Source organism: Odocoileus virginianus, chromosome 4 (assembly GCF_023699985.2).
Source record: "Odocoileus virginianus isolate 20LAN1187 ecotype Illinois chromosome 4, Ovbor_1.2, whole genome shotgun sequence".
Classification (NCBI taxonomy): Eukaryota; Metazoa; Chordata; class Mammalia; order Artiodactyla; family Cervidae; genus Odocoileus; species Odocoileus virginianus.
The window spans coordinates 18857760-18876811 of record NC_069677.1 but is presented as its reverse complement, the minus strand read 5'-3'; the positions used below and the strand labels follow the sequence as shown (position 1 = coordinate 18876811).

The 19052-nt window shown below is 36.3% G+C and overlaps 1 protein-coding gene across 7 annotated transcripts in view; it reads left to right on the top strand.

Annotated features, from left to right (window-relative positions):
* The window catches only part of IL1RAP (interleukin 1 receptor accessory protein), a 149216-nt gene extending 130396 nt beyond the window's left edge, over positions 1-18820 (top strand). For 4 of the 7 annotated variants that reach the window (XM_020890480.2, XM_070466242.1, XM_020890481.2 and 1 more), the window contains exon 11: positions 7208-8516. In XM_020890480.2, coding sequence (XP_020746139.1) covers positions 7208-7926 — 719 coding nt within the window. In that variant the 3' untranslated portion in view covers positions 7927-8516. Of the gene's footprint in view, positions 1-104; positions 3406-7207; positions 8517-12013 lie in introns of those variants that run through there. The other 3 variants (XR_002313374.2, XM_070466244.1, XM_020890483.2) reach the window with 3 other exon arrangements.
* The last annotated feature ends 232 nt before the right edge of the window (positions 18821-19052 follow it).

The following is a 19052-nucleotide window of genomic DNA, read 5'->3' as shown; positions in this document are numbered from 1 at the left end:
AATTCTCAAACTATTATGCTAATTTCTTTTCACTTGTTCCTCAAGCCCCATACCTTGAGGGAGTTCTTGGCCATCACTAATCCCCATGGTGTTTTCTTTCCCAGTTGTCACAGATGAGACCTTGAGCTTCATTCAGAAAAGCAGACGCCTCCTGGTTGTCCTAAGCCCCAACTACGTGCTCCAGGGAACCCAAGCCCTCCTGGAGCTCAAGGCTGGCCTAGAAAACATGGCCTCTCGAGGCAGCATCAACGTCATTTTAGTGCAGTACAAAGCTGTGAAGGAAACGAAGGTGAAAGAGTTGAAGAGGGCTAAGACGGTGCTCACGGTCATTAAATGGAAAGGGGAGAAATCCAAGTATCCACAGGGCAGGTTCTGGAAGCAGCTGCAGGTGGCCATGCCAGTGAAGAAAAGTCCCAGGTGGTCTAGAAGTGGTGAGCAGGGTCTCACTTATTCATCCTTGAAAAATGTATGAAAGAGCCAGTGAATGATGGATGAAAAGATCCAGCAATACTCCAGGAAGGAAGGATTCCCCTGCTTTATTCCCAGTGTGTTGTTCATGGACAGAAACAAATTCTATGGAAGCCTCCCCATAGAGATAAATTCAGGGTTACTGTAGAAGAACTGTTCTGCTTCCTCAGGCAATACCAAGGCTTAGAATGACTGTGCCACCACCTGTCTCCAATGCCTGAGGTCACTCCATTTTTTGCAAGACCTGGTGATGCAAAATTCCCCTTCTGCATCCTCCATTCCTGTTCCTACTCCTCTCTGTTCACTCACTCTGGCTCTCTCTCTCTTTTTTTTTTTTTTTTTTTGAATAATCTTAATATTATGGGTCAGCCTTTGTTATTGATTTAAAGACTCCTTAAAGATGAGTCGTCTGTTAATAGGAGAGTTTCAAGTATAGTTTTATTTTCTTTTTATTCATCCCTTAAAAGATAATCAGGGCCTAAATTTATCTTCACTAAGGAAAATAAACTCTTTTGCTCATCCTTCTATACTAGACACCCTCACGGCATGACCGACACCACTTACGATGCTTTAAGCAGGGTGACTGTAAATGTTCCTTATGATTGGATTAAAGGGCTTTCCCACATTGTCTCCTGTCATCTCCCCCCACCACCCCATGCACTCTATCTCAGGTAGTTGGTTTCATATTTGTCAGCTTGAAAACTATGTAATAATATTTTATTACAGTAAACTCCCAATTATCTGTAGGTTGACCCATAGCCATCACTCCATCTCCCTACCTCCTGCATTTGGGGTCGGTCATTCAGAGCATGCAGGTGGCTCCACACTTGATTCGTTGGAGAGGAAGCTTCTCTTACTGGTGCTAATATTGAGTAAAAGAAGAGCAAAAAGCTTTCAAGGGCATTTTATCTCTTATAAGAAAAACACAGAACAGGGTGTTTGTCAATTTGTCTTTTAACCTTAGCTTTGCTAATGTGAATATTCGGAAAATAATTTCTCTTCACTTGTTTCTATCTCCCCATTGTAAAGTGTTAAAGTTAGACTTAGGGACCTTGAGAGTGCTTTTAGCATTAATACTCTAAAAGTATTAACTGGACCCTGAGTAGTTTTCATATTTTATTCACTGATAAGTTAATAACACTCACTTCAAACAAGTTAGACTGAAAAGTCACTGTCAACTAAACATGTTTTAGTTTGTATAAGTAAAACTTTACTGTTCTTAAGACTTGGAAAAGTGAAAACGAAGTTCAGGGTTTACAGAGTGCTGAATATCTATGTTACATGTAGATTTTTTAAAAATATATATGTATATATACACACAATATATATATATTGCATATATACACATGAAATACATATACACCTACATACATACATGAATTGTATATATACACACACACACTACACACACATATATGTATATATATATCCACATATGACTTTAAATAGTCATTGGCACAACATTACAAATTACTGGAACTCTTATCCAGTTTTAAATTATGTTTTTTACTGTAATATTTTTATGTCACTGTTTTCTGCACATTAATAATACTTGTGAATTTACGCTCACAGAGTAGTTGTTGTTAACTCCTGCCCTCCCTAAATGAGTAACAATAACTTATTACTGCCACAGCTGATCCGGGTGCAGTGAGTTCTGTTCTGCTCAGAGCTTCCATGGTCACTGCTAAGCAGTAGCCAGCCCTCTGGCATTAATTGACCATCTACTATATTCTAAGCACACATACTTAGAAATTACGTTAATCTTAGTGCGCAACTCTTGGGGAGATAAATCTCTATTTGGACTTTTAAGTAATAAAGAAAAAGAAAATAAAAATACCTTTAATGAGCCTGGGTATCCTATGAAACATGATAATTCATAATTTAAGGAAATTCTTATCTTAGTAGTATGAATGTTGATAAACTACTCTAAAATTTTCTCTTATATTTGTGTCCTTCTGAGTTACTAAATTCTATTTAATAAATCATTTTTCTATGGAGGAGTTATTTTAAATAAAACAAAAGCTTCATGAATCATTGACTATAAAACTATGGTACGGGGGTCATCTTGGCTCTAATGTTTTTAGCCTTGTTAATGCTTTTCTTTATTACAAAGTATAATTATTCCTTCTATTAACCCTTTCATCAAAAGACCAGAGGAGAACTGACCCCAGATAAGATTTGAATTTCAATTCAAGAATGAGCTTTAGATAGATGAGAGACAGCCCCATTATCAAGGGGCCATTCTCTTGCCAATGCAGCATCTTTTTGCACTTTTGGATTTCGTATTTATGCTAAATGATGTTTGGTACCCCTAGAAACTTCTAGATACTTTTTGTTCCATTTATATTACTGTATTTGCTACTGAACATTTCCAAATGCTGAAAATCGAAAGCAACTCAAATCGAAATGATATCTCATCCTAAGATAATTCTGTTTCAAGAGTTCTTTTTTTTTTGTTTGTTTGTTTTATGATCCAGAAGATGCCCAGTACAGAATATTTGAGAGAGAAGGAGAAACATACATTGGAGAGCAAGGAGAAATCACTCTCTAATATTAAAAATTAAAATATCCAATGTTAAAAAGAAAAATCTCAAAGGTTTTAGATATATAGTATAAAGACCTTCTGCATCCAATTAAACAAACAAACAAAAAAACATGATATATAGAGTGTCCAATTACACAATCATATAAAATAATTTAATTTTTTCTGCATTGTAGTTTAGATAATTCCCTAGTATTCTAATAAACAAGTACTCCATTGTATTGGGGAACAAAAGTTTCACTCCACTTGTTAATTGTCTATTTTCTTTCCATAGGTTTTTTCATATTTTAAGACTATCTTTTTTATTTTATTCATAAATGTTTGTATTTTCCATTTTCCATTTGATTTGTAAATTTGTTTATTTTAAAAATAAACCATTTATTTTTACCTTTGAATTTTATTTTGTGCATGTGTTTTATGTATTTTTCATGTTTGGGCATAAGAAATGAGAATAAGAAGAATGATACACTTAGAAAAAGAAATGTTTTAAGGGACATTAGTTTTCTCTTTCTGAGAAAAATCTGAAGAAAACTGGGAATTTCAACTCAACATTTTCTTTACCTCTGAGTAAAAGAGTTACTTAAGTAAAATGGATTGATCTAATATACCAGACATCTGTATGTGTTTGTGTGTGTGCATGTGCACATGTGAATGAGTGTGGAAAGAGTCAAAAGAGAGAATGAGATGGAGAAAAGGATGAGGAATAGAGACAAAGAGAGATAGAGAAAGGCAGAGAGAGAGGAGAGAGTTTTAAGATAGAGACACAAACCTATTTCTTTTTGTTCAGCTTGAAACTTGGACAGTTAACAGTAATAGCTTACCTTTTATAGGTTTTCAACTCGAAAGCAGTTGCCTTAAAAAGATCAACAATGTCTTGCCTTTAGTTAACTGGTGATCATTTGAATCAAATATGCATTTCTATTTCAAACAAATCAGTAATAAATATTTGAAAAGACATTTTCTTTTGAGTTAATATTAAGCCTGTAGTAACAGGGGAGCTTTCTTGCTTTTTTTAAAATAAATCTTATTTATTCCAAGAACATTTATTGGGCCTCTATAACTTAACTGGTTTGCTTAGTAAAAATTTTCCTGTTTCAAACCAGTCTTCAAAGAGTAGACTTAGGATCAATGCATGGAAGTTACAAAAAAAGCAATCCTTACTCATAAGAAACAACTTTAAAGCAGAGTTGAAACATAATGTATATCACTGTCTTTGGAGATATAAGCAGCCAGGTGATGCAGTGGTAAGGAATCCTCCTGCCAATGCAAGAGCTGCAGGTTCAATCCCTGGGTCAGGAAGATCGCCTAGAGAAGGAAATGACAATCTACTCCAGCCTATTCTTGCCTGGAAAATTTCATGGACAGAGGAGGCTGGCAGACTATACTCCATTGTGTTGCAAAGAGTTGGACACGACTGACTGACTTAAATGACAACTGAGGTTATTAGGTCTTTGATACAAGTAAACACGCAGTGTAACAAGAGACACATTCAGCAGCTTATCTATTTCTCTGTTTCTAGTCAAGGGATATGAAGTAGTCTTAGCAATGGGCTAAGTATTCCAATAGTATATTATCCACTTTTGTTTTAAACTGAATAGACAGAATTTGAAAACTTTGAATCCACATTTTAAGTCAATCCTCTAAAGTTCCCATTAGGGATTAATTTAGAATCAATATTAGTCAATACATTATTTTAATATTGTGCTCAGTGAACATTGAATAATAATACTTTAATCAAGGTGATTAATTCAAAAGCATACCATGCAGTAGACATTGACCTATAGGTATTGATAAATTGTCTAGCAACCCTACAAATTGGCTCTCATTATATGCATTTTATAGATGGATGAATTCAACTTTAAAGATACTAAAATAAATGATTATACTATTAAGATAAATGGAGAAACCAGTATTTGAATTCAAATTCATCTTTCAAATTAGATGCCCCTATTTTTTAAAATCTGTACTTCAAGTTTTAAGAAAAAGAGAGGTTTAACACACTCTCATATACCAGTAATTTAGCTAAAGAACAAAATTACAGTCCTAGTTTTCTTTTAGTTTTCTTTCTACTCCCAAGTTAATACCAAGGATATTATAACTATTATAGGCAGGACTATTCTAGAGTAGTGAAGAGTTCTAGATCAGAAACTGTCACTTCAAACCCAATTTATTACCACACAAAAAAAACTGGTCTTATCAATCTATAGCCACACCTCAGGTTTTCTTGTTTTTTTGAGCCAAACAGAATAAACGACCTAATTTAAGATGCCCTCTCCAAATAATATTCATCATTTAAAAAAAGTAATAATTAACATCCTCAAATATGAAATTTAACAGTTTGGAAGATATTAAAATAGGCCATAAAAGAGGCAGTTTCCTTCAAAGTACTATATGAAGATGCCAAGGTATAGACCAACTCTTATCTGAAAACCATCTTCTACTCTATTCCTCAATGTCTGGAATTCCACCATTCATATTTATTTATTTATTTATTTTGCATTACCCTCTCTAAAAGGCAAATCCTCCACTTTCAAGTGGATTACCAAAATTTAAAAAAAAAAAAAAAAAGCCATAGGCTTTAAAGTCAATTTTTTTAGAGGGTCTAAGACAATGTTTTATTTTCAAAAATGGTACCCCCTTTTGACAGAACAAACATTTTCCTAAAGTGACTATTTAGAAATGAACCACCCATACCCACAGTTACACACCTCCTCCCTACACACATACAATTTGAGTGCACAAGTTCCTTTTGTTGAAAATCTATCCATGTTATCTTAGGGTCATATCATATTCATCATGATACAGGAAAAACAGTAAACTTCCTAAATTCACAACCTTGGTTTTATGAAAGGTAGAAACATAAGATTCTGAATAAGATAGGAGATAAAAGGAGTTACCAAGACACACAAATACACACACACAAACACAAATACAGACACACACACACAAACAGGCTTTGAAGATAAGTGATGATTGAAGCAAAAAGATAAGATTGAAGCAAAAAGTAACTAAAATACTTTGTGCTCTTGATAAAGCCAGTCAGATGTTCTTGAACACTGAGCACATCTCTTTTGGTTTTCCTTCAAATTCATGTTCAATTCAACAGCTGGAAAGAAATAATATGGTAGAGAGCAAAGCTCCTTCATTCCCTGTCAAATTCATGATCCAATTCACTGCAACTTTCAGCTTGTCTTCACAGACTGAAAAGTCTCTCCCTCAGTGCTTCACTCCTGGCCTGAAAAGCATAGGTGCTCAATCTCATGGTCTGTTCACAGCATGTGTTTCTGGAGTTGTCAACAGCTGCAATTTACAAGTTTGGAATTTGCTTCAGAAAATCTGTTTAAGCTCCTAAATCTCACAATGAGTTTAGCACTGCGTTTATCTCAAGAAGCTTCCATTAGGTTTTGCACAAATTCACCACAATAACTGTTAGAATTGAATGCTTTGTGAGAAGTCTCAACTAATTGGCTGATTTTTACCAGTTAGTTTTGTTGCCTCTTTAATTGTTATTCAGACCAATTCTTGACATAAAGAGAAAAAGAAAGGGAATTTTGGTTGACATCACAGTCAATACTATGAACTGTCTGATAAGTCCAAAAATTTTAAGTATCAAGAGCAATAACTGTGTGGATCTTAGGAGCTAGTAATGCCCTGTAGACCTTTGCTGATAAGACTGTGTCTGGAGCATTATGTTCAGTCCTGTTCATGATATTACTCTTAGATGACATATATACATAAACTGAATGTTACTAAGAAAAAAAAAATCAATAAAAGTAGGAAAGAGACTTGATACCAATTCATATGGAGAATAAGATACAAAATTCATGAAAGCTATTTAATCTAGAGATGAGGAAAAAAATACAATGGGATCACAATAATTATGAGATACTTAAAGTATTTTAAAATGTTAGATCTAAGACCACTAAAGTGGAAGGAAACAACTTTTCAAAACAAGAAATTATTTACAAGTAGAGCTGAAATTAGCTGTTTTTAGAGGTGGTTACTTCCTCATCCTTGAAGGTAGCCGACACTGCAACCATAAGAGTAGTGTAGATGAGATTCCTTACCTGTGAAGATTATTTAACACTTCGATCTTATATTCTCATGTTCATTGCCTGTCCTCCCTGGGATTGTCAACGATGAACTGAAGCTTGTATGTTTTCACTAGGCATTGTCCTATCTTTCACTCTCCTATAGATACAGTGGAAGCAGTTTTTGACTTCATTCAAAGGAGCCGGAGGATGATTGTTGTGCTGAGCCCCGATTATGTGACCGAAAAGAGCATCAGCATGCTAGAGTTCAAACTGGGTGTCATGTGCCAGAACTCCATCGCCACCAAGCTCATTGTGGTTGAGTACCGTCCACTTGAGCAGCCACACCCAAGCATCCTACAGCTGAAGGAGTCTGTGTCTTTTGTGAGCTGGAAGGGAGAAAAGTCCAAACATTCTGGCTCTAAATTCTGGAAGGCCTTGAGACTGGCTCTTCCACTGAGAAGTCTGAGTGCCAGCTCTGGCTGGAATGAGAGCTGCTCCTCTCAGTCTGACATCAGTCTGGACCACGTGCAAAGGAGGAAAAGCCGTTTGAAAGAGCCCACAGAGCTCCAGAGCTCGGGGAGAGCGGCAGGTGCTTCTCCGGGCCCAGACACCGTGTCCAAGCACAGAGGGAAGCCTTCTGCAGCCTGCCGCTGCTGTGTCACCTACTGTGAAGGGGAGAGTCAGCTTAGGAGCAAGAGCCGGCCAGAGATCCACACCCAGCCCCAGTGGGAGACGCACCTCTGTAAGCCTGTTCCCCAAGAGTCAGACACTCAATGGATACAAAATGGCACCAGATTGGAACCCCCTGCTCCCCAGATTTCAGCCCTTGCTCTTCACCATTTCACGGATTTATCCAATAACAATGACTTTTATATCCTATAATTACTGTGTGGTGGGTGGTGGCTGCCTTTTCTACCAGCCCATTATGTGTCATGAACCTATGGGAATAATTGACATTTTTATCATCTAATGGACTGTCAGGTTGTGTCCCCTTTATTGATTTTTAAAAACTATTTATTTCTAGGAGACAAAAGACCCGAAGGACCTGAATCCAGATTTATTGCCTCTAATGGCCTCAGAAGAGCACACTCTTCTTGGGCCCTAGAAGGTCAGTATGTGCAAGTTGCCTAAAGTCTGATCCTCTCTCATACCCCATGGTTTTAAACAGAGCAAAGAATTTCAGTGCTTCCTTTGAGTTTGTTGACCAACCTCATACTGTAAGTCAGTCAGGTATACTTGGGCTATGACGCTTAACAGGGTATGTGCATCTCAAGGGAGCATTATGGAAAGAAGTCAGTTTCAATTTTGGTGGAAGCTGTAGGAATAAGCTCAATGGGAAACCTACAGAACATTTTCCCAGGAAGAACCGAGTACTTCCACACAGGGATACACAGTGTTCTGTATCACTGTAAACTAGTGTTCTCTAAACTGCCTAAAGTTGTTAGTATCAATAAAGTTATATTTTTATGTGATATCATTTGTACTAACAAATTTTTACCTCTCTCTTTCCCTTCTACTTTTTTATGGCTTTTAAATTCATATCTGAAGAATATTCTCTTTAAGGAAATTGAGATTTGGTTTGGATACTAGGAAAGCTGAGATGTATCTTTAGTTTCTTTCTAGGAATAATCTAGGAAAGGGCCAAAAGAGACTGAGAAAATGTCTCAAAGGAAATGAAGAGCTATCAAAAATATCATTATACTTTTAGAAAATGACAGCTGAAAAATTCAGTACGGTTAGGGGTTAGGGTAGAGGTTGGTCCATCAATCCCTTCTTCTCATTTGGAATTCTGAGGATAGTCATTCAAGTGCCTACAAGGATCAAAAAGTAAGAAAAAAGAGAAAAGAGGGCCACATATAAGTATAATATAATACTCTTCATCTAGTACTTGTGTGTATATGGACATAGATAGAGATAAAAGACACATAGCATTTGATTACCAAGTCAGAGAGAAAATAGAGATAATTAAGCCTGGAGGTGAAGTGTTTATTTCTTTAAAAAGGAGCATCCTTCACTCTGTTTCACTTGATTACTGCCAATGATTAAACCCCAGAGTTGAAAGAGTGTTATTTTTCAAATAAATCTGAAAATCCAGATTTTTAAGTAATCTGTCAATTATGAAATGACATTTTAAAAAAAGGAAACAACCTGAACACATGGGCACATATTCACACAAAGGGCCACTAATTTGTAATTTCAGAGCTAAAGTATTCACTCAAAAAGCATATGTTGAATGGGTATCCAAATAACCCTGGTGATATTGAGACTGGAGAACACAGACTGGCCCTAAGGAAATAATGGAAAACATTTATTCCCTCCCCAAATTAAAGACATCCAGACCCTCAGAATAGGGCTGAACTGACCCAACACTCCATTAAGGAGAGAAAGCTGGAAATAGTGTGTCTTCCATCTAGTCTATAAAGGGTCCCTGCATGGTGGTTTTACTGTAAGAAAATTAGAAGCACAATCTAATTTTGCTCATACTTTGCTCATGAACAGGAGCAAAGTAAAAGGAGGCAAAGGCGGTACCAGACATTAGCACTCATTTCAGCACATAAACCTGACTCCTCATGCGCTATGGCCCAGTGGGTGTCAGCCTTTCTCGGTTATTAACAATGAATGAGAGCTAGAGAAAGAAACCAGAGTTTTCATCCCATTTCTCCCCTTGGAAAGAAATACAGAACTCTCTGTTGAAACAAGAAGCGATTAGATCCTTTTCATGCAGAAATAAGATGAGGGAATAGGCCCCCCAGAGTAAATGAGACTCAACAGGAAACTTGTAATTAGGAAAGGACAGGCCACTCTACCTGAACACCCAGCAGTAAATGACCGTGTGCAACTCATGTTCTACATTGCCTTCTTAAAGAGATTAATCCATTCTTGATGTATATTCAGGAATCTTCACTTGGAAGACAGATAGTAGTTTCTCTCTAAATCTGTTAAATAGTGGCTAATGTAAGTTGCTCCAAATCCCAAGTTGAGAGAGAATGCAGTTATCCATAATCAGTCTTATTCCTTATTAGCACAGTGTTTCAAACCATAAAATATGTTTGGGAAAATTGATAGACTACTTTTGTTGTTTATAAACTATCTCCTAAATGAAGAAATAAATGAAAAGACTAGTGGCAGAAGCATGGAAAATTAAACATGTACTCTAATTATGAATGTGTAGCTGGATAATCGTGGTATTCTCAAAAGCTCAATTTTGGTCAGTATCAATTTCCATTGACAATATAAGTACAGTGTAACCAATAAAATGTCATGGTTTTTGGCATATAGCCAAAATCAGAAAGATGTTCAGACAGATGATTGACCATACTTGTACTGTATGGAGAAAAGCAAGGTTATATCATTACTTCCTGACCCAACATGGTACAATTGAATGCACTGTTCAGTACAATATATTTCAGTGGGCTGAATAAGGAGAAAAATATTTCCTCATGGGTCATGCAGATTCATAACTCAGTTGATATGGCTGTAGGTTAAATGGATATCACTTACACAGGAATATTGCCTTTTTAGGAATAAGTTTCAAGTTAAGTAGAGATAAATATGAGATCTCCTTCTCTCCTGTGTTTTACCATGGGCTCTAAGGGTTTCCATCTCCTGTGAGCTAAAATGGAGATAATATTATTAAACTTATTGGACTTTGTGAGTATTAAATTGTATAACTCATGTAGGTTTGTATCACAGTGTCTGGCACACTGTAAGTGCTCAATAATTGTTGGCCAATTTTATATCCATAGTAAAATCACTCTTGTGATTGCATAAACTTCCATTTGTATAACTATTTATGGCTTACAAATTGATTTTATTACATCATTTTTTAACACAAAAGCAGTACAGAACAGGAACATATTATACAGATTAAGTGACTTTACTAATGACACTCAGTCAATTAGCAAGGGTTGGGCTTCTAATCTGGGCTTCTGACACCTGACCCAGTGCCGATTGTAGAACTACTCTTGTAAGATTCAAGTGGAAGTATTCCTATTACAAAGTCACCTAATTAGAACTATTAAATTTGAACTGTTATACATTTCAATCAAAAAAGCAGTTAATGTTAACCCACATACATATGAATTAAATATCATATCAAGTATGCGATGTGACAACTGACCCTGTTGTATTATGGTTTTATATAATTTCATTTTAAAATATTATAACATTTAAATATTAAAAAGTGGAATCATTTTGTCTTCTAGAATCTATAATCATATTATAATTCCCCCCCAAATAGATAATTTGTATTTTTCTTTATGGAAAATAAAAATATGTTCACCACTCATCTTGAAAATCAAATATAATATTTTAGGAACTATCATTTACACCATGGGTTACAATTACTTCTTATAATTAATAAAAACTCTAGTAATAATATATTTACTTCCTGTGTGAATATCTGAGGTGGTTGGTTAACTAATGTTCCTAAACTAATGTTTTTGAAAAAGTCATGAATAATAAACTGAACTAATCATAAAGATGTGTACAGAAGGACAAATAATCCCTATGGCAATTGTTTCAAACCCTGTTGTGTCTAAAAATTGTTGGGGGGGGGCATGTGAAGATCTCAGATGAAACCCCTACTCCAGAGAGACTGATTTATTAAGTACTGGACATTGTCCAGGCCCTTGATAATTCAAATAAGCTATGCCATGCATCAAATAAACAACTACCTTTGATAATTCTGTCTAACCCCATCATATTTTTATACTATTCAGGCTAAAAGAGGAGACAGCCTTTATTAGAGTCTACTCTAAAGTTTCTTAAAGTATATTCCTAGATACATCCACATGAGAGCCAATTTTGGTTTCATATTAAAATGCATATTTCTTGATCCCATGCAATATGAGGATCTCTTGAGTAGAGCAGATTTGCACTCAGAATAAACTTTCCAGGTGATTCTGAGTTACAAAAATGCTTAAGAAACAATAATTTTTCTCTCTCTTTAACTCTTTTACCCTTGTAGGCTCTGATTTTATCCAGCCAAGGAGGACTACGGATCATCCTTTTAACAAGTTGTTTACAGGCTATAGATGAAAATATAGGGCAAGTTTAACCCTTGGAGTTGCCTCAGCATGAAGAGATATTTGAATAGATGAGTAGCTAATAGAATATATTTCTAATGTATGAAATATCAAACACTGACATTTGGAATCTGATAGGATTGCTGTAGCTTATAATATATAATTATCAGAATCACATAAGCAATGCTGTGCTAACAAATAACCTCAAAATTTTAGTAGCTTCATATAACAAGACATTTCTTACATATGCTACTTGTCCAGGCATAAATGCTTACTTTCTTTAGCATTGCCACCTGAAATGTGTGGCATCCTGTTATTATATACTTCAGACTAATTATTATACTTAGTACTTTCACAGTTCATTGGCCAGAACTAGCTACACATACTGATCTAGTCATAGAGAAAGCTAGAAAATGCAGTCTTCCTGTGTTCCTAGAAAGAAGAATGAATTAGAACTTGGAAAACACATAACATTATCTGTGGCTAAGAATGTGATACTGAGATTGCCTGAAGAGCCAAGAGACCTAAAAACTGAGATATGTCACATACTTTGGTAATGAAGGAATAGAAGGACTTTACTGCCAACACCCTACTGCAGGTTACCAACCTGTCAAGTCAGATTGCTGTGGGAAAAAAACAGAAAAAAAAAAAAAACCAACAGTGTACAGAAAAGGGTAGACCTTGCATTTAAATGTTCCCTGAAGAAAAATCATTGAAGAAATGCACAATAAATATAGCTTCTGGTTTTAATTCTTTAAAATTGAAAATTTTTAAGTTTCTCTATTTGGTTAATTTCCATTCAGTTAGCTCTCTAAGAATGTGATGCTCAAACTATCTGCCAATGAGCCATTTCATTTTTGAATATTCAGGAACCCTCAGAAGAATTAAAGACATTTAGAACACAGCAGAGCATGTAACATGTCCATTAGAAAGCATCACTTATCCATTTATCTGAAAAGCTAAATAGGGAATTCAAACTGAACACGTTAAAGCTCAGATGAAGGAAGAGACGAATGCTAATGTGTGCTTTATGAAGTCTACTATTATCTAGGCATCTGTTCTATGATTTGGAGTCTCTGTACTAAAATCTGAATGTCCATATGACTCTTCTAATATCATGAAATAGCATTTTATCATGAGAAAAAATGCTATTTGGGGGGTGGTAAAGATGGGTGCTCAAGGAACTTTTTCCTACATTTAAACATAGTTGGTTTTAGGCTTCCTGGGTGGCTCCCTAGTGAAGCATCTGCAATTAGGAACCATGGGTTCAATTCCTGGCTCAGGAAGATACCTTGGAGAAGGAAATTGCAACCCACTCCAATATTCTTGCCTGGGAAATCCCGTGGACAGAGTAGTGCGGTGGGCTACAGTCCATGGACTCACAAGACTCGGACATGAATCAGCGACTAAACCACTGCCACCATACTTGGTTTACAATATTGTGTTAATTTCTGCTGTACACTGAAGTGATCGTTATATATGTATGGGTGTGTGTGTGTGTGTGTGTGTGTATATAAAACTCGGTTATATGTTATAATATTGAACAAAGAGGTTTTATGCCCTAGTGAGGTGAGGACACTATTGACACATTCCAAATCAGAGAATAATTTGCAAGATTTTTATTTTGGACAATTAAAAACACTTAAAAATATTTAAATGGAAAGAATGCTCTTTGAAATGGGTTCATGGAAAGAAAGCAAAAAAATAAACTGAACTCGGATCATGAGCTATTTTTATCCTACTCCAGGTAGTGAGAACATTAACACTCTATTGCCATGTTGAAAAAAAGAAAAAAAAAAAAACCTCAAGATACAATCTTAGATGTATTTTTCATTTAAGACACAAAGGTATACATAACAACTTATTGCTTTTCTACTGTCTAAAACTGTGTCATACACTTGCAATTAATTTGTATTTGGGCTTCCCTGGTAACTCAGTCAGTAAAGAATCTGCCTGCAATGCAGAAGATATAAGTTTGAATCCCCATGTCAGGAAGATCCCCTGGAGAAGGAAATGGCAACCCACTCCAGTATTCTTGCCTGGGAAATCCCATGGACAAAGGAGCCTAGTGGGTTACAGTCCATGGGGTCACAAGAGTCGGGATATAGCTGAAGCACTGAGCACCAAGCTCAATTTGTAATTTGTGTCATATTTTGAAACATACCTTGGACAATGGTTCTGAACCAGAATTGAACATCTTTTTAAAAACTGAGCTTACTCCAGACTGATACATCTACCAAAATGATTTATACACACACATATAAATATATAATCTTGTCAAGGATGACTGCCTCAAGTTGTCCATACAATATTTGCAAATATTTCAATGAAAAATCAATAGTGACATATTACAAATTTGGAGTAAAGAGGTTAAAAAATCCTAATACACTAGACAATTTTTTCCCTTAAAATGCAAAACTTAAAACTCAGTCTCACATACTAAGATTTGAGTCTTTTATTTTTATATCTTACTATGAAATTACATAATATATGAGGAAAACCAATGCAGATGATAACATTATACTTAAGTGCATAGTCAAAGGCCAAGACATGTGGTCTGTCACCTAGAACAGGAAAGTGTTGAAGGTGTAGTAACCTGGCTATAAGCAAAACAATTTGATGATTTTTTTTTTAAGGATAAGTTAATTTTATTTATTTATTTATTTTTCCTTTATTTTTATTAGTTGGAGGCTAATTACTTTACAATATTGTAGTGGTTTTTGCCATACATTGACATGAATCAGCCATGGATTTACATGTGTTCCCCATCCCGATCCCCCCTCCCACCTCCCTCTCTACCCAATCCCTCTGGGTCTTCCCAGTGCACCAGGCCCGAGCACTTGTCTCATGCATCCAACCTGGGCTGGTGATCTGTTTCACTATAGATAATATACATGTTTCGATGCTGTTCTCTTGAAACGTCCCACCCTCGCCTTCTCCCACAGAGTTCAAAAGTCTGTTCTGTACATCTGTATCTCTTTTTCTGCTTTGCATATAGGGTTATTATTACCATCTTTCTAAATTCCATATATATGTGTTAGTATACTGTAATGGTCTTTATCTTTCTTGCTTACTTCATTCTGTATAATGGGCTCCAGTTTCATCCATCTCATTGATGACTTTTAAGAAGTGTCAGGAGAAAAAAAAAAAAAGAATAAATGAACCCATTCATTTTTTTTCACAAACCCCAGTAATAAAAAAAAGGGAAGGATGATATATAAAACTCCCTGAATATCGTACTTGACAGTTAAAACATGGAGTGGATGTCAGGTATTAAGGAATAAAGTTGAATGGTTACTTCCATCATATGGGCTCTTTATATAGTAGAAAAAATACTAGATAGATAGGAGTCAGAAGACCTGAATTGGAATAACAATTCTTCTATAAACTGTGTGATTTTCAAGCAGACACTTTTGCTCTCATGTTTTTAATTTCCTCATAAATAAAATAAGAGTAATACAATGTCTACCTCATTGGACTGTTGTAAAGGTAAAATTATATAATAAATGTGAAGCTGTAAAATGTGGAAACTATGTGCTTGGGCTTCCCAGATGGTGTTAGTGGTAAAGAACGCCTCTACCAATTCAGGAGAAGTAAGAGATGCGGGTTCAGTCCCTGGGTTGGGAAGATTCCATGGAGGAGGGCATGGAAACCCATTCCAGTATTCTTGCCTGGAAAATTCCATGAACAGAGGAGCCTTGGTGGGCTACAGTCCATAGGGTTGCATAGAGTCAAACATGGCTGAAGTGACTAAGCACAGCACATGTGCTTGATAGTGGGGTGAAGATGACAATGATATTATAGAAGAAAGTTGAGGAAATGAAGAGGTCTGAATGAAGCTCCTTAGTCTACTAAATACTGGGGTACTTCCCATAATACATAGAGTAATTGTAATCTTTCATACCTAAAAGTTAGAGAATAGACAATACAATTTTATAGGACTCTAAACACTGAAGATTACAAAAAAAAAAATCAGTTTCTGAAAAAGTAAGAAGTAGAAAAATAGCTCTATTTGTTTTGCTTTGCCATATAATGAATTCCCCATAGCAGCTTGAAACAATACCTATTGATTACTTCACATTTTCTGTGGGTTAGGAATTTGGGAGAGGCTTAGCTGGGAGGTTCCTGTGCAGAGTTACTCCTAAGGTTGCTGTCAGAGTGTGTCCAGGGCTGTGGTCATCTGCCGGCTTCACTGAGGATAGAGGATCCACTTGCAAATGCAGGCATATGGGTGTTTGTAGCAAGCCTCCGTCCCTTGCCATATGGACCTCCCTGTAGGGTCGTAGGGTTCCTTAGTATCCATATGACACATCAGCTGGCTTACACCAGAGGAAGGGATTCCAGAGAGAGAGGCAGAGAAAGAGAGTCTCATCTATGAGTAAGTATCATCTATGACCCAGTCTCCAAAGTAATGTATCAGTACCACTGCAATAGCCTATTGGTTAGAAATGAGTCCCAACGTCCAGCCCAAATTCGAGAAGAGGGTAATTTAGCTCTTGAAGGCAGGATCAAAGAATCTGTCAACATATTTTAGAGCCAGCACTGTAACATAGAAAAAAATGTTTTCAGCTGAATAAATTGAAATTCAGAAAAGGAAAGTGATTGGTCATTAGCCTTCCTAACTTCACCCCTAACCCAATAAGCTAACCCGCTGGCACCACAACTCAAATCAGAGCTAACTAATTTGTTCTGGCTAGGACATTTCCTCCGTCTAGTGAAAGACTGTAGACTGGAGAAGAAGGATATCATCTGTAGTCCTGGTATCTCTGTCTTTCTTTCTGTCTCTGTCTCTCGATCTCTCTTCTTTCTCTCTTTTCCCTCCCCTCCCCTCTTTCTGTTCTACTCCATAAAGAAGCAAGCAGACTACGAAAACTGCAGATGGATGAGGTAAGTGGAGCTGGTTATCCATATTCTTGGTCTGGAGTTGAGTCCTGAAATAGAACTTTTATTCTGGGCTTGCCTCTAAAGAGACTGAAAGTGACAGTTTATTTCAAAAAGCAGCTGCTGCAAGAGGAAGGATGAGTAGGTAATTGCTCTCTTTGAAGTAACCCAGGTTCTAGTCTTAACTCTGAACTGAAATGATTATATATTAATAATCATGTCATTGATCCCCTGTATCTCAGACTTCTAAGTCCCCCAACCCTGTAAAAGGATGGAGTTGGACTAGACATTCTACAGGATGCTATAATTTTATGCTTCTTTGTTGTTGTTGTTTAGTCACTAAGCCGTGCCCAACTCTTTGCAACCCCACAGAGTGTAGCCCACAAGACTCCTCTGTCCATGGAATTTCCCAGGCAAGAATACTAGAGTGGGTTGTGATTTCCTCCTCCTGAGGATCTTCCGTACCTAGGGGTCAAACCCACATCTCCTGCATTGCAGGTGGATTCTCTACCATGGAGTCACTGAAAGCCCTTGGTTTATTTAGTAATGCTTAAATAACCCCCTCCTCTCTCACATACATATACACCAGCATCCAAGTCTAGTTATAGTTGGAAGAATATTTAAAAGGTACAAGTTTTCTTCTCAAGGAATCATGAACAGTGCTTTGTCTGTTTAGACCTAGTTCCTGTAGCTTTCATTCCTCACTTGTAAAGCCAAACAGCTTACTTCTTTCTGTTCTCCTCCCTTATCTGTTTTCTCTCACTGCCTGCTGCCAGTAGCTTTGAGAAGATACATGAAGTTTATATGGAGCCTCCTCATAGTTCAACTCTGATGCCTCCAATTTCTCTAAACCAATTTTAATGTCAAATTTCAAAGTCACCACTTTGTAAATTAGATTGAAAAAAAAAAAGTTACCTTCTTGCTTCTTAACAGCTTTATGCTCTTGTCTTTTACCCAAACAAACTCCAAGTGACCTTTTTATTGTGACATATGTTCATATATTTCACCATGCCAAAAGATAAATGGAGGCTACTTCTGAAACTACACAGTATATAAACAGTAATATCTATGGAGTTAAAAGATTTGAGTTCCAATTCATACTATAATTCTTTTACTATGAGACCCTGAGCAAAGCACCAACTGTGTCATAGTTTCCCCATCAATACACTTCAAGCATCATTATGTGCCTTTCTAACTCAGATATTCTAGGAGCTGGTATAATAATGGAGCAAGACTTTTTTGCTTTGTTTCAAGTTATAATCCATGATTCCTTCTGAGCTGTAATCCAAAGTCAGATGTCTAAGGAATTGATTCATTATAAGTATATTAAATGCTAGTTGAGTTGCACAAGGTGAAAACAGATCTCAGAGATCTCTCCTCCCCACTCAACCTGAGTCAATTGTTCATTAACTCTTGTTCATCTATTTCCCAAAAGTCTTTCAAAATTTTTTCTCTTTTCCCCAGGAATCCTAAGAATTTGAGCTTCATACACACCAAACACTCTTTTCTGAACATGCCATGGATTTTCACACTCTATATACCTTTGCTAATGTCACTTCTGTTTGAATGCCTGCTCTTTTCCTTCCCCGTGTAAGACAGTTCGGTCAATGCTTCAACTTCAGCTCAAATGTTTTTAAACCTATGAAATTTCCCAGATAGAGTTGGATATTCCTGCTCTGTGACTGTATTGTTCATAAGACTTCTGCTATTGAATTATACTTTATTGTATTTCTCTTTCACCTACTATCTTCCAAGTGTCTGTGGGCAGAACTATCTATTGAATCTCTAATTTAATTTAACAAGAAAATGAGAACATAACATTTTTCCATTGATGTTTTGTTAAATAAATTAATTAATTATGACCAGTATCATTGAGTACAAAGTAATGGAGCCATGCCTCTTTCTTACTTCCATTTCCACTCCATTACAGATGCAGTGTCCTATAAAAGATAACATTTTAGGATTTTGTTCATCACTGTGTAAGATGAATTTCAATACTCGAATCCTGGGGGTCCCAACACCACGTCCAACTTCATTAAATTTTGCCCTTGTCCTTGCTTGACCACAGATGACCCATGACCTAGTATGGGTGGGAAGAGG